We start from the raw sequence: 26,797 nt of genomic DNA, 5'->3' as shown, positions 1-26,797 counted from the left end.
CGTGAGGACATCTTTGGGAGACCCCTTAAATTCTTAGATTTTGTTCTGGACTCTGGATTTGGGTGTAGGCTTGGATAAATTGTAACGCTGAGAAATACACATTTATTTTTTATCTCCATATTTCCAGCAGACTCAAAAGATCTTGGGTCAGAACTGACTGGCATTTAGAAGCGATTACAATTTTCTCTCTTCTGAAATAAACCCTATTTCTGAAAAATATACCTGACTGGTGATTCTTCCATCACAGTGTTTTACTGTGGGTAGTTTTTTTATTATTTAGTATTGTTTTTGTGTCTATGTTTTGGACATTTCTGCAGCTCCCAAAAGATTATTGTCAGGCTCTCTGCAGGCTTCCTCACAAGTTTCTGCTTTTCGTCATTTCTTTGAACACAGTCCAGTTTTTGTATTTTTTTTGTTCTCCACGCCTTTTTGTTTTTTAGTTGCTGAAGACTTTCTTCCATGTGCTAATAAATTTGAACGATTTTTTTTGTATCCTTCTCCTGATTTATATCTTCATACAATGAGATTATTTCTGATCCTTTGCACCCTCCCTGTAAACTTTGGCTTTTGCAAAAGGATAAAAATGAGCAAATGTTTAATTGTGTGGTTTAATTCAAACCAAATTGAATTAAACCACAATAAAATGGCTTTAAATAAAGAAAGCCAATTTATTGTGGTTAAATGTTTTTGAACACAATGCCAGCAACACATTTCAAAACTTCTGGCAAATTAGCATGTTTACAACTGTGTTGCATCACCTGTTTCCTACTCGCCCTGTTGTAGAACTGAGCCACTGTGTGACTTCACTTTGTTGCAGTCACATTTTTCTTTAAGAAGAGGCAAATATAAGTGGCTCACTGCAAGCAGGTACATTTTTATTACAGAGCCTTGCTTTGGCTTTAAACTCAGTTAACAGATTTATATGCCCTCCTGTAGAAGAACAGAGGTGGGTTCAAATTCAGATTCACAGTCAAAGGGAAAGAAGTGAGGAGAAAATAAGCAAAATTGTTAAGTAAAATAGATCAAAGTTAGGGCTCTCTATCAAACTAGAACATTGTGTAACATTGTAAAAATGGGACAATGTGTGATAAAAAAGAGCTCTTGAGGTCAATTCAGGCCTATTTGCACCTACGCTTTGAGGACACATGATGTCTTTATGTGCCTTGCTACTTTATTTTCTTACCTCAAAACAATCTTTGAACTTAGCTTTGGTAAATCAGTTAATTTCTGTTTGCAGTTCAATATTTTGATCATTAATAATGATCAAAATATTGATCATTATTCAAGAATTTAGTATTTAATATAAGAATTAAATACTCAATTCTTATATCCAATTCAATTTAACTCTAGATCAGTTTTGGAGGTTTTTTTACTCTTTCCTGTATTTGTTTGATTGTGATCTCAGTTTAGGCCAGTCCACATTATGAAACACATTGTATTACAACCTCAGCAAATTCCCGCTGGAAGATATAATTTATTAGGCCGGAGCAGCTCATTCACTCCGAAAACTGTTTTTCTTTTTTGATGTTTTTTGCTACTATTCTCTCCTCAATTGATTTGGCTATCTGGAGGCCTGAGTATGTGCAGAACTCACAAAAGTGTGCAGACATGCCTGTTGTATAGAAATGTATGCATTTTAAGAGTTTTGCAAAAAGTCTCAACAGAAATAGCTCAACAGCGCCCCCTGGTAACTTAAAAAAAAACCCTCCTCATATACCTTTACTTTATCATAGAGATATGAAATTTGGTTAACTTAGAACTTTCCAAGATCTATACAAAACTAACTTATATCCATGCTCTAAAACAAACGGAATGCCAGCCATCTTGGAATGAACCTACGATTTTCAACGTTTTTTTACCCAGTTTTAGCCTCCGTATTTGATCAAACTCCTTCCAGAGGTTTTTATCAGTCCGTGTGAAAATTGATGAGTTTGCTCAAAAGGCACCAGTGCCTCTAAAGTTATCAAAATCTTCAACTTTTCACGCCTGTTGAAGGGCCGTAGTCAAGCCTCAAACTTCAATTACGCCCCAAAAACTCAAATTGTCGCAACTCCTGCAAAGAAAGGCTGTGGTTGGTCCTCATCTGGCATCTAGAAAATCTCAGTGATCAAGCTCCATGCTTTACTTTGAATGGTCTACATTTGACTCCCTAATCCTGATCAACATCAAACTGTGCTCAGTAACAGAAGACAAGTTGGTGTAACTCAGTGCATAGTACAGAGACATCTAGCAAAGGGGTGTGGCCTTGAAGCCCCCAAGACAATGAAGAAAAACTAACTGAGCCATAAAATTTTTATTATTTAATAAACAGAACAAAAACACAGCTGATAAACACAAAACATAAATGCAGTGCCACATACAGCGTGTTCTTCTAAAACTTTGATGCGTTGTTATGAATCAATAATGTATCCACACAGATGTGAAAATTTCTCGGGGCAATAACACAAATTGTGATTAAAAAGAAAACATCTCTGTTACTTCAAGTTTCTACTTTCCCATAGTTACTGTTGAAACATTTTTTGGCCACTTTTCTGCATCTTCTTTGCATATATGTTTTTCATTACATTACTGAGCTTTAACTCTTATTTTGCGATGCAGCCGTTAACTGTGTTCACCGACTGCGTTTCTTTGAAATGTTCTTGAGGCCATGCATAAATTTTTATGCTCGTTTTCAATGTGGTGCTGCCAGTAGCCCCAAAATATCATGTCTATTCAATAAAGCTTCCCAGCATATGGAAATTTCTCTGAATTCGCTAACGATTTTCACAATATCACATGCGGAACAAAATGAGCCCGCCACAATCATTCGTAAATCATCATCTTAAATTATTTTGTATTTTGGCCTCGGCCTTCTAGATAGTGAACTCCTTCCTATCATTATAATCGTCTTTCTCTTTACTTTGTATTGAACCTTGAAAACAGAAGTGAAAATATACAATGCTTTAATGTTCTCAAGAAGGAATGACAGCTTTCAGTTCAAGACTTTACAAAGACTCCAGTTTAGAGATTGGAGTAATAAGTCCCCACAGTGCGCTAAAAGTCTACTTCTGTTTTTTCTGCTTTATTCTCTGGGTTCAGCTGTACTCTGTACACCGTGTTGAACACATTCACGCGGCCACTTTTTCGAGAACTTTGAAACGGAATAATTGCCTTTTTTACTTGATGAACTTGATGAAGTTCATCAAGAGTCAAACGATTCCAGGACTCCTCCTGGAATCGTTTGACTTCTCCTGGAGTCAAATGATTCATATGGGCATCGTCTAATGGTGGAGTCTACGGGAAATTACCTGCATTTTTGGGGTATTTTTAATGCCCAAAACAAAATCGACACTTTCCATCTGAGAGCTTGCAGGGAAGATGACACAGCCTCGAGAGCTGCTCTGTGTGTGTGTGGGTACAGCCATGGTTCAGCTGTTATGCACACAGAGGCAGTCCTTGTGGACACCCATTATCGATAATCTTTGCTTTCCCCCCAACTTTACACTTGACAACAACACCTTCTGCATCATCGCTTTAAGTTTCAGCTACGTTTAGAGCTGGGCCGATGAAGCCACAGCTTGGTTCATTCTAGGTAAACAAAGCCAAAAAACAGCAGGAATGTAGTTCTTAAGATTTTTGAGAGGCAGTTTTCTCACCTGACATGTTTTTTTTTTTTTTAAACAAGATTTTGTTTAAGAGGTGCTTTAAACGTTTGAATTTACAAACACAATTTTAAGGGACTACCTTAGGTTCACAGTTTCAGACTCCTTTTGTTTACCAATGACCAAGGTATTGCAAAATGTGAATCAGTCCAGTCGTTTTGGGAATTTGGCCGTAACACTATACAGTGTAAGAGAGAAATGAACAGATATCAATGAGCTGAGAGATGCCAGGTTTCATTATAAGATAATCGATGTGCTGAATAACATCACGACCTATGTTTTTCAATATTTTCTGTCAGATAAAATATGGAAAATTGATGAGAATTAGATTATGTTGAAGCTGTGAACTTCCAACAAAATGTTTCGGTGGTAACCCCTGAATGCTGCATAGTTTTCTAAATAATTTAGCAAGAAAAGATGGAAAGGAATGAAAGTGGTTTGTGAAGAGGGCTGAAGAGGACTGGGGCAATTAGTAACTATACATCTGATGGGAATCTGCAAGCCTGCTGCATTATTCACCACAACTGGAAAAAATGACCTCCATGACAGCAACATGGACAATGTAAAAAAGTGTCTTGTAAAAGCACAGGATTTCTGTGAAATCCATTTAGACACAGGTTTGCATCCACCCACAGCAATATTGGATTAACATGAACAGCCACTTCGTTCAGATCGACACTTCTGTCTTTACAGTTGAGGATTGTTGTTTACAGTGCAGGCAATGTCCAGTAAGCTTCATAACGGTGGAGCTGCCGTGTCGCACGCCTCATGGCCAAGCGTTCACAGTTGGGTCAAATCTAAAACTTCGACAGAGTCCGTGCCTCCAGGAGTCAAACGATTCTCAATAGCTGAGAGCCCAGACCCTCAAAGTGCAGTACAAGGGGCGCTTCCCAGCTTTTACCAAGTTGGGAAGCGATACCAGAAGAAAACAATTTACGGAGTAGTGAAGATGTTTGGAAGGCAATAAGATTAAAAACTTAAAAGAATATAAAATATTTGTACTAGTTTCAGCTCCACTTACAAAACTAATCCTTTCAACGGTTTTCTTCGGCCTCTGCATCCATGTTAGCATCCATCACGGCACGTAGAGCCTGTGTGTCATGTTCCGGCCCAAGCTCAAGAAATGTTGTTCTCCTGGCGGCCTCAACGCTCTGTCAGATCTTTGTTATGGACGTATCCATACGAGTTGTTTTCCTCAGGGAAAGAGTTTGTCTAACCTGATGAGAACGCTACAAAACCCATGTTAGAATCAATCACCAGTCAACTGTCCAACATTGCATTCCTTAACATCTACCTAGAAGTTGATTTTCTGAGTACACGCCATTTGTTTATTAATCTCCTCGCCATATCTCATAAGCCTCTCTAATAGCAGGACGATGTAAAAGTGACTTGTAAAATCACGGTATTTCTACGAAATCCAACATGTGAAATTCAGAATTTTATCCTTTTTTTATTATAATTAAACAATTACTGAAAAGGAAATGTTGCCTCTTGTCATTTACTTCAAATGATTTAAATAGACTGTTAATTGTAGCTTTAAGGCTGAATGTCAATGAAACCTGTTGCATACTTGTCATTTTGTAAGCATAGCTCAAAATGTAAATTTTACAAAAATGTAACAACATATTTTGAGCTTTTTATGCTATAATGTCAGAAACATAAATGTAAACTCAAGAGGCAGCAGTTTTCAATTCAAAGCAACAACGCTGCTCAGCTAAGCCACAGAACAAGATGTTCAGACTTAAAGTTACCAGAGGCTCCATTTTCTTTAACTCTTTTGAGATTAACAAGCTTGACAGCAGAAAACAGACACAGAGAGACAAGCAAAGTGAAGAAGAAGAAAAAGAAAACTGTCAGATTGGTTTGGAAAAACAAAACAATGCCGCAGATTCGTACTACAGCAGCCTCCGAGGACATCCGAGCAGCCGCGCACACACACACACACACGCACACACACGCACGCACACACACACACTTTCCATCCACGATCCGACGGGCAAAGTGCTCTCATAAGATGAGAGGAGCAGTAATAACCGTCAGATAAGAGCGTCAGTTTTGTCAATATTAATGGACTTAAATAAAATAAATAAGGTGTTAAGTTTGTGAATCAATGTAAATCACTGCAATAAAAGGAAACTTGATGTCAATAGATGGCTCTGAATTTGACAGCGTGCATTTGTCTCCAGGTATGCCTCGGGAGCGTTCGGAGAGACGAGCCGGCGGTATAAAATGATGACGATGATGATCTAGTCTCGGGTGTTTACGCCGGGTCTGGTTTTCAACTCCTCGCTCGTTCGTTCTCCCCTGAAGCTCACAGCCGCACAGATGCCGCTTTGCTGCATGTTCCGCTGGTTGCTATGGCGACCGCTGACCGAAGACAACATGTAAATTATGGCCTTCCAACGTCGGAAGGTATTTTAAAAGAAGTGGGAGGCAATTATTTTATTTGGAGAAAATGTCGGATTACAGGCGGCTTTTCTGTTGAAAAGAAACTTGCTGAAGATTTCTGAACACCAGCAGCGGCGAAACAGCCAGTGCACAGAGGAGGTCCGGGTGAATTATTAAAAATTCAGCTCTGCTACAGCCTAACAAGTTTGTGATTTTGTAATGTTGAAAAAAAAAACATATATATTGCAAAAATATTTCAGTTGTTCTATACGTTTTTAAAATATGTGCTAGAAAACAAGTTAGATTTCCAAAACCGAGCACATTTTCAGACATACTTTTATCTGTATTTTTGCTAGATTTTATGCACAGGATTTTTTTTTCCCCCTTCATACATCTTTTATTGTTTTTCATCCATGCTTCTTCAGGTGTGTTATGGTTATGGATGTGACTTTTCTTAATTTAGAAATTAGTCACTTATTTAAAAATATTCTTTAAATTCAGAAGAGGGAGTAGTTCTGCTACATTACACATTTATTACATTTGGCAAATAGTTTGTAAAAGTCCCATTGTCTCTATATTCAACATATGAATTGTTTGGTTTACTTCAATAAAGGCCATTTTTTTATTTAACTCCATCTTCCTCCCACAGTCCAAAAAATCTGATTGTTGGGTTAATTGGTTAATCAAAATGATGTGTGTCTGTGTGTTGCCCTGTGATGGACTGGCAACCTGCCCTGGGTGTAGCCTCCCTCTTGGCCAAAGACTGCAGGAGATAATCAAGACCCTGCAAGGATAAGCGGGTGTAAGACACTTCAGCATTGCATAGATGCAGAATTTGTTGTTGTCACTGTTAATGTCCTTAAAAGCCGTCTGATCCCCGTTTTGTCTCCTCTTGTACATTTCTCATGCAGACGGACAGATTTGCTTGTGCGCGTTTGTTTTGTGGAGATTTCTGGAGCATGAAATAAGCTTTCCGGGAACAGTGACGATGAGACCGGATGGCGTCCCCTGGTATTTCTTAATACACACAGCTCTCACATTAAAATTGTAAATGTCAACTCAAAGCTTCTGGCTATATTTCTTGGTTTCCTCCTGGTTATGACTCTTCATGAGACGGCGAGATGTCGTCGGGATAATGCAGCCGCGGGCCATATTTTTTGGGAATGAACAGTGAACGAAGGGCTCGGGGTAAAAGAACATATACACAAAAGGCAATTCTTACTCTTAAAAAAAAACCCCTGAAAAATGGACTCTCATCTTAATTTCCACCCTTTTTCAACTTTTTCTTCCTCCCTCTCACACTCAAGGGTGTGCACTGTTGTGTGTGCTGGTTTTGATGCGTGTGAAGGTTCTTTCATGTGCTCTGCACTGATGAGCCAGGAGCAGGTAGCTTGACGATAAGAAACATATCTGAGCTCGGCACCTGTTCACCTGTCTCCTGACTGACTACACAAGCTGATTGCAAGGGAAGTGTCATTCATTGTCAGTAGGGAAAACTGTAATGAGGGGAAGTACAGGTGGTATGCAGACTTAGAAGTTCAGTTTTGCTGCTGTTTCTCTGCAAATATGTCACAAACACTAATCAGCAACCACACACAAACCATCACTGCAAGTACTTTGGGATTTTTCAATTTTAGAGATAAAGAGGACAGTGTAAAGTTTTGAAGATTAAGCTGCACACAGCCCAAAAACCACTTATTTATAACTGTGGAACCAAAGGTTGCTGCGTTTCATTCAGTGTAGCTTATTTTACCATTGCAAAAATGGCTCTCCCAGCTACTATAAATGTATGCACATGCACAATGAAATAATCTGAACGACCCCCTTTCGTGTTTTGCACCTCACGACCTGGATGAACTCATAGAGCAAGATCTGTCTTTTTGGACACATTATTGCAGCCCAGTTTAAATCTGCTGGAAATCAGCAGAGAATGTTTTGACTGAAATTTAGTTCAGACAGGAAGGAGGTACTATGCACACCTTTTAACTTTTACACATAATTAAATGTTTGCTTAAACCTGTAGAGATAGTTTAACTTAGAAGTTTCTGCAACTTACACATTTGCACAGAAAGATATTAGATTTTATTAATCGTTATCAGCCAGTGTCTAACTTTTACTACTACTTAAGATGGTCATATTTTACACAATGCGTTTTTTTTCTGTTTGCTTACTTGCCTGTGCTTCATTACTCTAACTGGTAATAAGATAATTAGTTTTCCTTCACATTTCATCTGTTTCCCCATTTCTATAGCCTTGTTGGTTTTTACACATTTTGGCTTTAGATCTTCGCTTGCAGTCAGTGGTAGCTTTTGAAATATAACAAGCGTCTCTCTGCTTAGAGCAGTACAATACAGCAGGTAGCATAATATATCAAAAAAACAAAACTTTCATTTATACACTGAGCATGATTTTTGGGTAAGTGGCCACCTGTGTTCTGCAAAGTCTGTGTTATAGAGATGTGCCGATCAGGTTTTTTCCTGCCGATACCGATCACCCATGAGGGCCGATCACCGATACTGATCACATAATTATTTGTTTGTTTTTATCATAAACACTACCGGTTATGTGGAAAAAGGAACCATGAATTCACCTTAATTTAGACAAAAACTTGTTTTTTATAACTTTTTCCAAGAAGAAAACTAAACAAAACAGGCATTCTGCAAATTGTACTACTATCAATAATACTATCTTTAACAGACTGATAACATATGAAGGCTCTGAAGAGGCTAAATAAGGCAAAGAGCCAAAATAAAACCTCTCAACATTGCCAAAAAAAAAATCAAGTATAAAACTTAGCATTCAAAGGCAAAAACAAGTTCCATTACAATAAACAATCCAGAGAAACTGAATGAAAACTTCCTGATAGCATGGCGGCTAGCTGATTACTGCTAGTTCTGAGTAGCTGTTTGTGACTGAACGGAGTAATTATGCAGAACAGGGAGGAGATCGATTATTTTTTCAGAGATTATCTGTCTCATGTTAGGACAGCGAAAGTTTTAATACGTATGTAAAATGTATTTTTTTTAAAATGTATTTTTTTTTTTTTTATAAAACTATTTAGGATGATCAATCTTTAAATAATTCTGAATATGGTTGATATAAAACACAATTGGGATTCATACAACATTATAGACTTCCAAGGACAGTTGATTGCTTTAAATTGTATTTGAGAATATCAGGGTAAGGGGGTTGAATACAAATGCATGCCACGCTTTTTAGTTTTGCATTTGTAATAAAAAGTCAAATCTTAATTTTTTTTTTATCATTTCATGCACTACTTTGTCCCATAATATCCCAATAAATACTTGGAGGGCTGTGGTTGTAACATGATAAAAAAGCAAAAAAAGATGTCTGAATGTAAAAGGGGTCCAAATAGTTCTACAAATCCCACTAATTTTCAGACGAAGATCGGTCCAAACACCTGCAGGCAGGTGTTATCCTTTTTACTTAGTGGGGACATTAATCTACATAAAGACAGATATTTCATTGACGTGAGCACTCTCTGTGTCGGCAATACAGCCTCATAGTCTCTTTACAATGGTCAATAATTTCTGATTTGTATCCGGCTGTAAGACATGCATTATTTCATGCATTTACAATCAAGTACATATAGTATGAGTGATTGTAGCATCATGGAGAGACGATACATTTCCTGCATTTCCCAGCTGTGTACGTCATAGCCTTAAAACTCATAGCCTACTCCTTACCCTTCACATAAACCTTCACCTTTTTCAACGCTAATCCTAAAAAGTGCACTTACTCAACTTGTAATTCCAGTGTTAACTTCAAATCCAAAGCACTCAAAAGGCACTCGGTGCACAGGGACATCAGCTTGGTCCTCTTGGTCGGCATTTTTGACAGTTTATAGTCTCCACAGGAATATGAGCATGCAGACACAGATGTGTAAACAAACACTGATGCATAAATCTTTCAATGGACCTGTCATAACACCACCACTTTGCAATCAACACTGGTTTTCTCAAACTTCGCACACATGGCTAAGCATCGGCTATCACAGCAGTGGAGAAAGGCGGGGACGATACGAGCCGTGACAATTAGCAGTGACAGGGTCTTAGCCTCAAGGAGTGAGGCAGTGAGCAGCTAGTAACTACCTTAAAGCCACTCCACCTCTGCAAGTTTACGGCTGACTCAAAGATGTGAAATTTACCATAAAATGCTGAGGCAGACAGCAGCATTTTCTCATGCCATTTGTCAGCTTGAGCTCCCAGGACTTTATAAAGACACATTATGCTGTCTATAATAAGAAGCAAGGAAGTAAAAGAAAGTACTGCAAACTTAAGGGATTGTTGATATTACTATAAAGCCAGTACAGTTGTGGTGAAAAGGCTACATATACCCAACCAAGTAGACATTTTTATTGAAATATATATTTTAGGGGTGCACAAGTTTGAATTTAACGTGGATTTTCTTCAATCTACACAATTAAAGTTAGACACTTCACTAGAAAAAGTGCACCTCTGTTTTCTATTCTGGTGAGCAATCTAGTTTTAAGTGAAGAAGATTTATTCTGTGGCATAATAAATTCATTTTAATGTAGTGGGTAATATTTACGCTTCTTATGGTAGGTGTACAGACGAGGCGTAGCTTTTATTTATTTATGGTACTCTGCGTACACGAGAGAAAATCCACAAGAAATTCAAACATGTACACCCAGTTCTTGTTATTCTTATTCGTTGAAGTGGGTTGGTGAACTGTTATTCTATTGAGAACATAGCATGGTTCAAATGTCTAATTAAAATGGGAGGATAAAATGGCATCAATACCGATGAGTGGAAAACATCTCGAAAGAACTGGAGCTTAAATAAAATAGATCTCATTTTGCTATTTATGATTCATCTTTACTAATTTACCAACATGAGAGCAGAAAAGAGTGATCTTGTAAAAGAGTCCTGCAGAAAGCTCAAAATGATGGGCCGCACACCAGTATACCTGCAATCTTGTTGGTAAACTCTACACTGGTATTGATTTTCCCCCCCATACTCAGTGAACACCCTGTGGTCGCTGATACAAAACGATTTTATTGACCAAACTGTTAACAATGGAAAAAAAAAAAAAAACTGCTAAATTTTTGGCTAGTTTATCACAAATCCTAGCAGTCTATGATAAACTATGATAAACATTGGTTTACTTTCTATCAGGTGCCTTCCAGAAAAAATAAAAATAAAAATCTGATTGTTTTTAGCAAGGAAAATCTAGAGGCGTATAGATGTAAGGGAGTAAATGCAATACAAGCAACCTGTGTTGGTGATAAGGTCTATAAATCATGACTAAAGGTGAACAGTGTCAGAGCAGCAAGCACCAGGACAACGATTACATATTATTCTTTTCCAAATATGGAACCCCATGACTAATGTGTGCAAGAAGACTGGGCATGACAGTGATAAACGCAATCAGAACTGCATGCAGTCAGCAGTTCTGCTTCAGTACAACAGTCGAGACTCCTAAAACGTGCCCAACCACAGAAAGCTGCATATTCATCTCCTGCCTAAGGTGCATTAGATGGATTAAAGCACCAAGAGCAGCCAAGCATGTATTCATTTCCTCCACACTGAAGGTGAGAGCAGACAGCCACCAGCATTTTATAGAGTGCCTCAATGTCTCAGGACCATCTTTCCAAATCAGAGAGGGAAGATTAAATATCTTTTTATGAAGTGAATTTAATGATGGATTGTGTATTTTTTTTTCTTTAAAGCTTTTAAAAGTTTTTCCACCTTATTTGCAGTCACACAAAACAGCCAAAATGGAAATTTTTCTTTTCTAGAATTGAATGGGTGAAAACAGATGGGCTTTTTGGACAAACTTTAGCTACTTCATTACAGAGAGTCTCTGATATTTCCCTTTGGATAGGATAGGCTTTCTTGGTCTGCTGTGTGTGACAGGTCATTAACTTGCTAATGCTTTCAGCTACTGTGCAGTTTCAGAAACACCACTGCAGTGGATCAGGCGTACTGGTCATCTGAGGATACTGGGATTCTGGGTCTGGCCAGAACCTGACACACAAAGATAGATCAATGTTGTAATGAAGAGCGAAAACAGAACAGCTCCAATGTTGGATAATGCAGGAGATTTATCTAATTTTGCGCAGTAAGTTGCTACTTTTAGTCCTTATATTAACGGCAACTGTAATTTTTTTTGCTCTGGCTCAGTTATTTAATTCAATCTGCTTGAATCAAATCAAATCAAGAAAATCAAATAACCAATTTGATTCCCGGCATAATACAATGCACAAAACGCAAAAACAAATCCAGTTTAGCTACCTTATTCCTGTTGCCCACGATACTTTGCATGTATTTTAGACGTTACTTTCTACAATTATACTGGCGCACCATTCTGATGGGAACGTTAAATGTTACACTTTAAATGGGATAATATGGTTAGGTGAAGTCAAGTTTGTTTGCATAGCTTTCAGCAACAAAGTGTGTATCAAACTGATGTCAAGTGTCCTTCAAATATTTGTGAAGATTCTGGCATATTCACATCAATTTCTATGCATGAAGAAGTTCAAAAAATAATAGATAAAGTTCAGAAGTGCAGTACTTGCACAGTAATAAGATTGGTTACGTTTTGTTGATCGAGGTCAAGTCCGAGCTTGTGGGCTTTAAAACAGATGAAGAGCCCAATCAGAGGCTTAATGCCACACATCATTGGGCTTGGGAATACTATTAGGAGAAATGCAGACGCAGGCCGTTCCTGTGTTGATGATGTTGAACCCATGCAGCTACAAAATCATTTGAAGAAATCAAAAATGTAATTTAATAGTAGGCTAATATGGCATTTTCTAAAATTAAATAAGGTAAGGTAAGATCATTTTATTTATATAGCACATTTTCAACAACAAGGGAGTTCCAAGTGGTGTTGTACCAAGCTTACTGATAAGACAAATTTCCCAAAATTTACCCAAATAAATATGGGTAGTAAATTATATCACTATTGTGTAATGAATATCTAGATCATGGATTTCAATTTTTGAGTTGAAGAATTATTTTTAACTCACTTTTTCCAATAGTATTCACATACGATAGTACAAAGAAGTTTTTTGTTCTTGTCAGAGAACTAAAGCTGCTACATAAAACACATGCTATGTAGTAGGAAAACCTAAAATGTCTGTAAAAGGGTCGTTATGTTCAGTATATAGTGTCCATTAATGGGCTGTTGAACATGTTTCATCAGCTAGATGGAGAGAGACACATTACAGAAACCTGTGCTGACACATTAGAAAAGCACGTAGAATAAAAAAAACGAAAAGAACAAAAAACTGCTCGGCACAGCAGACTTTGGTCCAAGCTATGTGGTGGATGAGTGGATCCTAGCTGGGCCAAAGCGTGCAGGCTGCAGGAGCATAGCATCTCAGCAGGCTATATAATTACACACCCTGATGGCACAGCCACTTGGTATTCTCTGCACACCCACTAAGACATACCAGGCCTCGATAAGTCAATGGTAAGAGAAGGGAACAGGAAGCAGAGGGAGAACTATTACAGACGCTTCAATCAGCGAGACCTCTGACAGCGGGGAGCCTGGGTCATGAATCAACCCCTGACTGTTGCGTGAACCTGAGGCATGGAGCCTTTTGACAGGCAGAGCCAACACGCTGCGCTAGAGGAGGAAATCTGACATTTTACATTTAATCTCTGATGAGTGGAATCACCTCATCAGGTAAATAAACAGCAGCACTCGTCAGGCTTGAAATCTATTGGAAAGCAGCGACAACAAACACAGAGCATGCTCTGTGTCACGCTGCAGCTGGGTTAGGAGACCACACAATTCATCTCATTACAGAATTATTCTGGATTGTCCTCAGCTTGTCATTATACGTTTAAGTCAGCAGCGAGCTGTTGTACCACGCTTACTGATATTCTCTTTTCAGCTCGTTATATGTTGCTGTGTGAAACCGAGCAGAGAAGCTGCTAAGACTGTTTTCTGTGCAGTTAAACACAATGTATGAATTAATATATTACAGGCAGAGCGTTTGTGGAAATGTGTGTTTACACTGCGGGAAACGGATATTAGGCCGAGGCGCAAACACAGAATGTGTGGATAGTGTGGGAAATGAGCTGAGCACTGCAGACTGCAGAAGGAAGGAGAAGCACTTTATAGGTAGTTACAAAAAGGGCGGAGCAGGGAGGGGCACGTGGGTGATATCTCATGGGTCGGGGAACACCAGAGAGAGGGAGGGCGAGGCAGCCATGCTGTACTTCTCCAAGAATGAGTGTCATTCTGAATCGTTCTGCTGTCAAGCAAGCTGCAGAGAACTGTTTGCTTCAGTGAAGGGTGACAGCAAAGAGACAGAGCTGCTCTGCTGCTGTCACAGCCACTCTGCATTTCACTTTCCAGACGTGGGCGGCTGCATGATATAAATGGCTATACAGGCCGCTGGACCTCTGCGGCCATCCGTGCTATTTTTATTTATTTATTTATTGATTTATTTGTGTATGGAAAAACTACACCATCTCTGTCTGGACTGTGAACTCCGTGAGATTCTCATGGTATCTCATGGCCTTGAAAAATAACTGTTTATTTGTATTTGCGCACAAAAGCATTGGATTAGAAACACCATTATTTTTCCTGTGTCTAATGTAATGTAACATATTGACATGATATAAAAATTCTACAAAAAAAAAAATTCTTCCACATTATGTTTAATCAAAGACCGGAGTTTTAGAACAGTGTTACTTTATAGAGTGGCAGGTGAGCTCCCTTCGTTTTCACAGAAACATTTCAGAAACAGCCAATATATGATGCAAATTTATTGCAATGTCACTGCTAATCATTTAACTATGCATTAATGTTTCCTAACAGTTTCTGATGCTTAATTTGGTGGCCAAGTGTAAAGACATTAAGAAACTACATGCCATGTATGCTTACAACAAACCCAAAGCAGAAAGAAATAACTCCCTTGTGTACTTCATTACTTATTGCAAGTCATATCATTATCACGTAGCAAGCAACATTCACCAACATCATTACATATTGTTTGTTTTGGTAATATTTTGCAGTTCCTTATCAACTAACACGGAACATTTTCAGCTGAAAGTGATGCGCTACTCCACACCTCAAACGATTCTGTTTTCCACAGTACCTTCTCTGGAGCCGCATTAAAATGATTTCAATTTGCAGGAATGACATAAAAAGTTGTTTTAATGGATCACATTTTAAAACCTTGGCATACCTTGATACCGGTAACCAGTCCATTTCTACTGCAAACAAGACCCCAATAAGAAACATCAATTAGGAATCGAATTTGTAAAGATCCGGTGTATTAGCCTTCACTGATAACCTTGGTCTATCCATGAAACTTAGAAAGACAGAACTGGAAAAGAAATATGCAGTAAAGAGTTACATGAGAGAAAAAAGTTTAACAATATCCAGAGACCACATAAAGCTCGGTATTGGATTTATGCCAGAGTACAAGTGGCTTCAAAATGTCTCGAGAGAAAGCAGTCTCCTCTAACTTACTGACGCATGCCTCAAAAATAGCACAAGACAAACATCTTGAGACAGAAATCATAGATCCAAAAGAAACCGTCAGAGAAAACAGATCTCTTCCCCATCACTGGGAGCTGATGGCTGATCATTTATATCTTGGTTTTTCATCTTGTAAGCATTCAATTTCTTCCCTGTAACTATGTAGATCAATGACTGTGTCTGTATTGCTGCCCTTTTGCATCACCATGCTACGACTTTAAAAGATGCAAACATATTCAGGGGTGCTGGAAAGGGACTACAATATTGAAAAATAGACTGGTTTAATTAAAAAAAAAAGAATATTACTTACAACACTTATACAATATTATCTAAGTATAACCTTAGAAATTAATTTTTATTAAAATTTCCTTTTCCATGCATTGCAGCAGCAAGCAAATGTGAGTTTGAATGTTAGAAAAACATATTTCTATTTATACATCTTTGTATGTGCCTGAAACCGACCTTCAGTTTCATGGGTGCATAAAGTAGAAGATTTTCTCTGTATTGACAATATCCCAGAGTGGAGACGATTTAGCTTCGCATTTTACCAAATCCATCCGTCTTATATTAGAAACCAGCCGTTGCTGCAAATTTTAATCTGCTCACACTGACCAGGCTTTGTGGCTTTAGAATGCACCACAGGTGTAGAAAAAAAGTAGTTGAAATAATTTCTGGTAAAAATAAAATTCAGCCTACTATGGAGAGAAAGGTGTAGATATATTTAAAAAAATAAAGTCCACATCTCATGGTTTTACAAATGACTACGACTAGAAACCTGCTGCCAAGAAAACACAACAGAAGCTTGAAAAACCCCAAACCTGAACTTACCAAAGGTAGATTGTGGGCCTAAATCTGTCAAAATATTTTAGAAAGGACCTAAAAGGTGAATCCCAGTTATGTTCAAGTGTAAATATTCCAGTCAAAAATGATTGACCTAATTAATAAAAAAAAAAGTAGGAATATTTTCATAGACAACAACCTGCTAAAACTTGAATGTTATTTAAACAGGATATTTTGGGATTTCATGTTTCAGTAAAAAAAAATTTGTGTCTTAATAATCACATCATTTTAAAAAACTTAAGAGGCTCTGACATGTTGAACAATCTTTATATTTTATGTTGGCTGAAGCCATTTTTAAACTCAACAATAAAACAGCAATTGAATATTATGGTAATTTCTTTATACTTCCAGTGACTGGATAAATGACTACAACATTTTTCAGTTCTCTTTCCAATACTGCAGTCAACACAGAACTAAATAAAATATCTTAACATTTGATTAAAGAGTGATTAGAATACTCCTTTTCTCAACTTATCGTTGGAAATTAAGGTTCCATTTACTCTGGAAACAACTCGTTTAGCAATTATTCTCAGCATAATCAGGCTTCTCTTTCAAATTAACATTCTCCCATATATATCCATCCATCCATCCATTTTCTTCCGCTTATCCGGGGTCGGGTCGCGGGGGCAGCAGCTTCAGAAGGGAGGCCCAGACTTCCCTCTCCCCAGCCACTTCTTCCATATATATATATAATTTATTTTCTTAATTACTTCAGTTATTTTTTGATGAATAGCTTTTCAGAGATAAGTAAATTAATGACTGAATGAGAGTGTTGTTTGAGTAAAAGTTCAAAAATTTAAACATAAATCATTTTTCTTGTCAGTGGCTTGGATTTCAATGGGACAACCTGTGTAAATTAAGGTTAAATAAAAACAAATCCAGTCTTTACATAGATCATGGTCAGGGACAGTGTGTTTTTATTCAATGTCGTTCATAATATGTGCTTAGCTTTGAGCATAGAGAACCTGTACCTATGGAGGAAAGAAATATGAGATGCATAAAGTCTTGTCACTTTCATCCTTGCTAGCAACTTATTTTTAAAAGTGCATAACTTAATATAAGAGAGAGTCTCTGAGAGTATTCTTTCATCTTGAAATTTTTCTGCCCCCCCTCCAGTTATAACTGTGATGGTTACATCTAATCAAATTTTGGGGCCTCTACCAGGTGTCTCTCCTCACATACAAAAAGTTCAGTTATATTTGTTTACCTTTGGACACAAAACCCACACAAAGGATGCAAAACAGAACTGTTTATTACGTTAAACATTAATTGAAAGAAATCCAACAACCACCATTTTTCCCACAAGTCTCAAATGTATTTACACATATACACACAAATTAAACAACAATAATCAATTATTTAACATAATGTGAGACGTTACTCCAGCTTTTTTCGGTTTAGTTAAATTCAGTTCCAAACGACAGTGATCCAGTTCATGTTTTTTTTTTCCTCACCAGTATAATCCAGCCAAAGACTCCACTCCATGTTTTTTGCACATCTAACTGCCGCAGAACATATTTCTACAAAGTATTAACTCAATAGTCTAAATACAGCAAGAAGTGACATATTTTAGATGTTACTTGTAAATGTTTTTTTGTTGTTGTTTGTTGTGTTTTTTTAACCATTCATTATTTTTCCTTTCATTTAAGTTATTTGCTCCTTTTTGTTGGTCTATCAAAATAAAATGAATTAAAGTTTTTGGTTGCATGATGAGAACATTTGAAAACATTGTAAAGAATGTCAATGTTCTTTCAGGCAGTATAACATTAAAAATACATTCATATGTCACTTCCTAGTTCAGAGATATGCATTTTTTGCATAATGAGGAGGGATATTTGGAATAATCATACTTGCGAATAATCATACTTGTAACGGCACAATAAGTTATGATCTACGGAGCAAAACCAGTGGACGAGTCAAGACTAGGCAAGTGAAAGCAGCAGCCATGTGTGGATGGAATAGACATCTAAGATTTATTTTCCTGGCGATCTAACCCATGGTAAAACATTTACTATGCTGCACAGCATGCCTGTTTATACATAATCTGCAAGTACAAACAACAGAACACCTCAAAAATCCTCTGTCACAATAACAGAACACAGCAAATGCACTCTGAGGGAGGCTTTTAATTATAGATGCGTGAAGTAGGCATATACATCATTTTGTTCTGTCCATGTTATGAGCTGTATAAACCGTTTTCACGGTTCATATCATGAGCAGCAGAAACGCATCACAAATGCTCTAGCAATGCATGAGAGTTTATGTCAAAGTTAGTCCACTGTCATTCATCATTCGTCTTGATCAATGTGCTGAAAAAAGAAACAAAGTGACTCACTGAGGAGGGAGGAAAAAGACAGAGAGGAAGTTTGGAGTTCAGAACAGAATGACAAGACGTCAGCATGTTCGATGAGTTACAGCGTCTACAAAAATCATCCTGAGGGACGTCTCTTCTCGTTGTCTTCAGTTGCAGCTAAAACCAATTTTTTATGTTTAGTTATTTTTCTGTATTTATGAGAAATAGTCTTATATTTTCCTTGTTTTCTCCTCCTTTGCAGTTGTTTATTCCTGCTTTTATTGCCTTATCATCAATCCTTGTCAGCTCACAGTTAACACTTGAAAATCACTTCATGATCAGTCGTTTGCCATTGTGATGACTGACAACAAACCATTAACAGTTCCTTAACTGTTTAACTAGACTATGTTGCGTTAATAACCTTTGCACAAATACACAAACATCAGAACTAGACCAAGAAAACTGAACAAAATTCTGTCATCTCATAAGTGACATTTTCCTTTAGATTGCATGCATGACTGCGGTATAATCATTACTTACCCAGAGAACACATGGCACCGGCATGTACTATAGGATGAAGGCAAGGCCAGCGTGGGAGTGTGATGCTCTGGGCAATGTTCAGCCACCTACCTAAGCATTGTTGCAGATCCTTTTACACCCTTTCTTGGAAATAATACATGGCTGAGACCTCTTTCAGCCGGATAATGGGCCCTCCCACAAAGCAAAAATAGTTCAGGAACGACTTGAGGAGAAAAATAACACAAACCGTCGTAGACTTAAAGCATCTGCTGCTAACATCTTGTCACCAGACGCCTCAGTTGACCTTCAGAGGTTTGATGGAACCCATGCCTCAACGGTTTATTGCTGTTTTGTATGAAAAAGAGGGCAAAATGTTATTAGGCAATCAGCCTTTATGCCACACTAATGATGTTTGAGTAATAATTGTTCCCATGGAGGCAAGTAGGCAATGTTAATTTATTAAATGAAATTTTAGCATGACGTAACATTTGTATGGCATGGTTCTACATTGAGGGCTCAAAGAACAAAGCGGACCATTGTGTGGTTAGACAACACAATTGAGAAGTCACACAAATATCTGTAAACATTCAAGGGATATCTTCAGCAAAACTTTTATAAAACAGCTGCAGTATGGGCAGCAACTTCAGAAAGTGAAAGTGATAAAAAAGTTTGCAGATCTTGATAAATGGACTTAATCTGGCTCAATCTGTAAAGGACATTTGGCCAAAGGGATAAATGAAGTTAGTGATGGGAGTACTACATAAACTGTAGGTGAAACCTGGATCTTCACAACATGATTTATTATTATTATTTTTCAAAGGAAAGCAATGACATCTGCATTAACATCAAGACAACTAAGACTAACAGAGATTCAGTTTTTAATATTTAGTGGGCAGCAGGGAAAGGGAGGATATATCCTGTAAATCTATTCCCATGAATTAGAAAAAAACCTAAAGCAGGTTTAAAGTAAAAAAAAAGTTTAAAAAGGGTAATGCGACGTTGATCTCAAATAATAAATCTGTCTTTATTGGCGCACTGAATAAAACGGAAGTAATGGCGGGAGACAGGACAGGATATTAAAATGATAAAACAATGGGAGTTGCATCCAATTTTAGTCAGAGTACTGCCAAAGATTTTAAATGATCCAATTGTCCGGATAAAACACACCACGGAAACTTGGTCTGAGAGGACCCACGCGACTACTTCTAACATCACTTTTCCAATTGAAGAAGGAATAGGTTTTGCTTTCCTGTAGGATTTATGCGTCTGTCAGGGTCACCCTTCATATGTAACAAGATAAAGTTCACTCCCAGTGGATTCTTTCATTTGAGTCTTTCAGTCCAAAGCCCCAATTACTTTAAGACACAAATCTCAAATCATGTCAACAAAAAGCCACATTTCTGAGTGAAACTTGAAGCTCAAAGCATATTGAAGTCAGGTTCCCACGTTGTGTTTATATTTGTAAAACTACCGGAGGCCAAACAGGTAGAGATTTATTTTATTTTTTTGTCTGAGAAGGCTCATTTCACAGTACAGTGGAGAGATTATTGTGTTGCCTCTTCAGTGATACTAACAGGATTTCTCCAATATCAAGGATTTGCTACATTTAATACGAAAAGTTGGAAGCTTGAACTCAAGAGTGAGGAAGGATTTTTCTGTGATGCTGTAGTAAAAAAAAAATGTTTGACCTAAACATAAAATATTAAATATATCTGTTTGGTTAGCTTCATTCTAATTCAGTTAACGTAATTCTTAGTGTCTGACCTAACATGGAGGATACTAACTCTCTCTGTACATAATGAATACTAAGTAATGAGCAATTGTCTGCGTTCCAATGTCAAAGATCCCATAAGATGCAGTTGTTCACTGCTCTCCCCAGTTTCCAATTAGTGCCACCCAAATCCCAGTTTTCGAATGTGATTTAATCTTTGCAACAAATTACAATTTATAATTCTGGCATTTTACGACACAGTTAATCAGTGGGCATAACAATTAACAATCGTAATTGGAGTAAAACGAGTAAAAAGAAACTCCTCAAGCGTAACAAGAAAGTGGTCGGATAATTAAAGGTGCCATGATGAAGTGTCATGCTCACTGAAACTGAAATAGATTCCTTATATCTTTAACTGATGTATCAATTAAACAAAGAAACAGCAATTACTGCAAGGCAGAAATCAGTATCTTGTTCAGTAATTTTATTTTGAAAGCATTTGTTTCTGTGCCTTATGTAGCCATAAATCTCAGTCCAGTTGTTTGGACTCTGATTTTATTTGACGACTACTTGAATCAGTAAAATTTTGAGTAAGATTAACCATTTTCTTTTTCTTGAAGGACCTTGGCTGTCTCCAAAAATGTCCAATGTACACACTAACACTAAAAGAGCAGTGTGAGTAGTGGCTCACTTTAAATCCTTAAAATAGACTGCAGTGAGCAGGGTTTTTTTTCCAGTAACATTTACCACAGACAATTCAGTAAAATATCTGGAAATTCACACGGCTCAAAATGCCTAAATTTCTTATCTGACGTATATCACCTCAAACCAATTAATATCAATATTAAACAGTCAAAAAACCCAAATAAAGATGTTTAGGTTTTTGTTAAGTTGAATGTGCCACAATTTGTTGAAATGTTGTTTAGTTGACAAATTTTGATCTACTTGGAGATTGTATTTTAGTGATTTGTTACCTTTGCATTTCTGGGTATATCTGTGAAATGTTCTGTTTATTTTTGTGTTTCTGGTTCATCCTGTACTTTCCCTCAATATGTTGATGTCCTATTGTGCCACAGGTTTATTCGCTTTCTTACTTACCTGTTATTATTGCCCATCTGGTGTCACAGAAGCCTATAGCCATTATAAGTCAGCTTATAATGGTAGACCAGCAGTGGCAACTGGGCAAATGAGAAGAAGACTTACTCACTTGCAATATCTTTAGATAGGCTGGCAGCCAGCATGCCTGGACTGGTCACTTGTGACACATACTTTATTGTTTAAAGGAAACTTTATCAAGAAAAACAATAAGTTTCTTCTGGCATACAATATCTTTTAAGTGTCTTGCTCTGTATGCATTGGCGTGTTTTTGTGGTGAGGAAAGGCCTTTCAATCCAGGGCCTTCTGTTTTCCAATATTATCAGAGTAGGATGCAATAGTGTCAGAATCGTTTGAAAATACAAAAAAATAAAGAATTCTTATAAAATACTAGCTGGTTATTAACAAGTGTCCTGAATTTTCACAGAATCTTGGACTGGAACAGAAGAGCTTGTTGTTTTTTACCTTGTACTCAATGGTTCTCAGTTCATCTGTTTCTCAAAGAAAAGCCGGTTTTCTTATCGACTAGATTTATATTTGAACACTTTTATGAAAGTTTCCTACTCATTTCGCAGTACATCTGTAATTCTACTATGTAAAAGAAATGTATTTAAATATAATTAAGTAATAAGCACAGTCGTAAAATGTACTCATGTTTTATTATGTAATAAAGAAAATCTGATGATCTTCCTGCACTGCTGCTCCTTACCCTAATATAACTAACATATAGCCACAGGTGAAACAATATTTACTGAACTAAAATTCTTTGTTTGAAATGGAGCTAAACAAAGAGTGTTTAATAGTATGAATGTGTGATTGGAATCGATTTAGATTTTTTTTTTCTTTTGATTTGTTTAGAAAACAAGAAGCAAATCTGTCCTCAAGAGATTTGCTTCATGTGAAGCTGTTGTTTCCTCACAGTTGCACAGACACTTTATGTACCCAGGCAAATTTATACATATAAAAAGACACTGAGGATAATGTTCATTAAAAAAAAATCCCAAATGCAAAGACCTCAAGATTAATTAAAATTTCCCTGGGGAACATACATGCTGAATGAAAATGCGGCAACCCTTGTTACGGTGTCAACAACAAACGTGTTTGAGTTCAGGCCCACAGGGTTAATAAGAGAAAGGTCGGTTTTCCACACCCCGAGGCGCGCCGAGCTGCTGCAAACCCCGACGGCTGAACAGAGCAGGTACGCGAGGCTCTGACCTCCAGTGCCTGAGGAAATGCTGGCATCTGGCCATGGTTGCTGCAGAGCAATCAAAGAGTGTCTGGTTAGCTTTCTTTCTCATACATCCCTATCGCCGTCCACCCACTAGCCCTCCATCAACCATAGCTTCAGCGAGCATAGTAAAGCTGTAGCCATAGCAACGAAAGGCCTGCCAATGTCCTTGGGGATCATTTCTTGACAGAATTCCCCTGTGTCTTCATTTAGCAAAAGGTTGCTCCCTCTGCTGAGTAACTGTTTATCTTTGCAGACGTGTACGCTGCGGTGGCCGTTGGCCGCCTTTATCATCCGCCCATCTGTTAGGTCCTACTGCTCCACTCGTTCTGGTTGCTGAAACTAATCCCCCCAAAACTTGTGATAGGAATTTAAAGCTGCCAACTCCGAGTTTCATCCAAAAAGCCCCGGGACAGTAAACAGGGCGAAGAAGGAAAAGGGGGAGGAGTGAAACATCTTTTTGGATAACAATCAGGTTGGTGGCAGAGCACCGTTTCAGATTTATTTTAGTTCCAGTGCGTTCCTTACTCGCTGCAATGTCATCTTCTCATCACGGAAATTACAAATCAGGCTCCGAAGGTGTTTCTGACTTAACCCTCTGCAATCGTTGCACGTCCCTCACACACCGCCAGTCAGAGGGAAGATGTATGGGACGGGTTAGCTTCCAGTAACAGATGGTGGAAAGAAAATGACATTAGAAGAGAGTGGAAGGATGAGTGGGAAACATCAGCTCCGCCAGAATAAATTGGAAGTATCAAAATGACACAATTCCTTTTCAGAGGCAGAACAAGCAAGAGTAGGATCTTTGATCTCCGCACCTTTGATATGTCTATAGCAGGCCAGTGAAAAAGACACGAACTCTGAATACTGAAAGATTCTTTGAAATTAATATTTTATAAACAGACGGGTTAAAACATATTTCCCTTTTTACAGATTTCTTCTGGATTGTTTTGTCACCCTCACTCACATGTATCAGATCATTAAATACATTTTTTGTAGCGTTCAAAACCTATCAAAGGCAATAAAAAATGCAGTTTTTAGATGTTTTTTTGTGTTTATTACAAGAAAAATGCAATCGCAGCTAATCTAGCTTAATGTGAAAAAGTAATCTCTCCCCGGCCCATCCCAGATCGGTGGCATTTACAATAAATGTCGTTTTGCTCCTGTCAAAGCACAACATTTTTAAAGTTCTGCCACAGCATCTCGATTAGATTCAATACGGAACTTTGTCAGTATTGACAAAGTTCAGAACGGCTTTTTGAGCCATTCAGAGTTTGCAGATTCTGAATTTGAACAGTTCGTAAGAATACAGCACTGTCCTGATGCATAACCTACTTGCTCTTGAACCAAAGATCCCAAAGTGGCTGTCAGGCATTTTCCTTTGGGATTTTCTGTCAAAAAGCAAAATTCATGATTTCATCAATTATGGCATATGATACAGACCCATAACTGGCAAAAGGTTATGGGTCAGACAATAACAACACCTCACCACTGTCAACATGAGCTCCTTTGTCTGAAGCTGTGTGCTAGTTTAAAAAAAAAGATACTATAACAAGAAGTTTGAGTTTTCTCTTGTCAGTCCACCGAATGCCTTACTAAAAGTCTTGTGGATCATCAAGATCAAGATGTTTTCTGGACATTTTTGTTCTTTTTTTATGGTTAGAAGTGTTTTTGTCTTAGAGCTACAGTATCCCATGGGTCTAATTTTGCCAAGACTCTTTCTTATTGTTAAAATATGAGCAATGACCTTAACTGAGACAAGAGAAGCCTGCAGTTCTTCAGATGTGTTTCTGAGCTCTTTTCTTATGACTAGTTAATGCGCTTTTGGAGAAATTTGGGCCTGCCACTTCTGAAAAGGTTCATCGCTGGTTCACATTTTCTCCAGTTGAAGATAATAGCTCTCAAAGAACTATCTCAAACTGGAGTTGAGTAGTCTGCCTCATTTCACATGTGTTAAAAGGTGGGATTTGACCCACTGCAGCATTCCTGATATATATCACCCCTTCATAAATAACTTTATAACACTTTCGACACTGACAGACATCATTAACTTTGTTTCTTATCTGATTTTGAATTTCATTTGATCAGTGCATGGCTTCATGCCTTTGTTCCTGTTGTCAGACGTGTTCAATTTAACTAATTTCTTGATTCTAAAGAGGCATCATTTTGTCACATATAACCAGATTTTTTTATTTGAAAAATAAAATCATCATTTGAAAAAGATTATCATGGTTGTATAGGTTTTATTTAATGGCAAGTAACAGGTCAGTGTGACCAGAAAGCAAAACCAGATAAAATCCTTGAGGGTGCAAAAACTTTTCCCCACAATATTGTAAATGATTATTTTTGAAATACCAATTGTATTTAATGTAATGCATTTCTATTTAACACAGTGACACAAGGTAGAAATTATTGATGCATGACGCAACTGTAAATAATCCATGCTCCCCTATAGCCCTGCACAAGTGCAACATCCTAGAAGAATATAAATCTAAACTATTGACCATTTTGACTTGCCCTCCTCTTTTTCACTGACTGTGGCACTCAGAGAGATATTGGCTCTCAACATTGTGTCCCTGCATAACAATACCGGGATAGTTCAGCCATGCTTTTTGTCTGCATCTTTCTATTCCAGCCCATCTGCACCATTAACATCACAATCCGCGTCTCATCTTGAGTCAGCAATCATCGCGGATATGGGCATAAATATCTGGTTTTGCTCTCTCTCACACAATGATTTCCATTTTTTTCCCTTTTTTTTTTCTGCCCCAAACACACACTCACTCTTTTTCAGTAGCCTTGCTTTCACGGCCACCCACGCAGGCATCTGTAAAAGAGCATGTGTGGTTCGCAGCATTTGTGCGGTCCACGCAGGCAGAAACTGTCAGATTCCGAGCCCTTAATGTGTTACATCCTCTGTGTGCTGCCGGTTCCTCATAATTGCGGGTTTTGCTGCCAGATACCTAAGGCAAATATTTTTCCAACATCCTTGACTCTGTTTTTATTTTTTTTACTTCGGTTTGTTTTATGTGGAAAAACTTTACGAGGCAGATTGGTTGCGGGCGAGAAAACAGAACGTCTCACCTGTTTGTTTTTATTTCTGCTTTCTTCCCGTGAAACAGGTGGATGATTGCGACACAGAGAGCAGCCTTTGCAGCGCGACCCCGTCCCATGTTGCTCCCTCCTCTCAGGGAATGGCCAAGGTCCAGGATGGACACACGAACGCATGTGAAAGGTGGAGATTGTTTGCAAGCAGCCTATCAATAAATCAGCACGGGATTGTTTTATTCCTGTCCAGTGGACAGCTGGTGGTGTTTTTTTAAATAGTGATGCTTCCTGAGCCCGCTCAAATTTTCACAATTTACTTCCATGAGATTCATCTGTCATGAAATTTAAAGTGGGTTTAGCTTCCAAACAAAACAGTGTAAGAATCTGTTGATGGGACACATATTAGTCAGATTACACAAACCTTTACAGAAGTGAAGGACACAAATATCAGTGCTGAAGGAAAAGCATAAAGTCCAATTTGCAGTTTGTCTTGAACAGTGCACCACCAGCATGTGGCAAACATGTGGTTGAAACCAGTATGAAATGTT

General features: G+C 37.8%; 1 protein-coding gene across 3 annotated transcripts in view; it reads left to right on the top strand.

The window, feature by feature from the left end:
* frmpd3 (FERM and PDZ domain containing 3) overlaps window positions 1-26,797 on the top strand; it is a 51,942-nt gene that overhangs the window by 5,353 nt on the left and 19,792 nt on the right. For 2 of the 3 annotated variants that reach the window (XM_008420024.3, XM_008420020.3), the window contains exon 2: window positions 26,324-26,436. In XM_008420024.3, coding sequence (XP_008418246.2) covers window positions 26,396-26,436 — 41 coding nt within the window. In that variant the 5' untranslated portion in view covers window positions 26,324-26,395. Of the gene's footprint in view, window positions 1-6,542; window positions 7,041-26,323; window positions 26,437-26,797 lie in introns of those variants that run through there. The other variant, XM_081611586.1, reaches the window with a different exon arrangement.

The sequence above is a fragment of the Poecilia reticulata genome, chromosome 10, assembly GCF_904066995.2.
Source record: "Poecilia reticulata chromosome 10, P_reticulata-male-v2, whole genome shotgun sequence".
NCBI lineage: Eukaryota > Metazoa > Chordata > Actinopteri > Cyprinodontiformes > Poeciliidae > Poecilia > Poecilia reticulata.
Note: the sequence above shows the minus strand (reverse complement) of the source record. Positions and strands in the feature narration are given on the sequence as shown.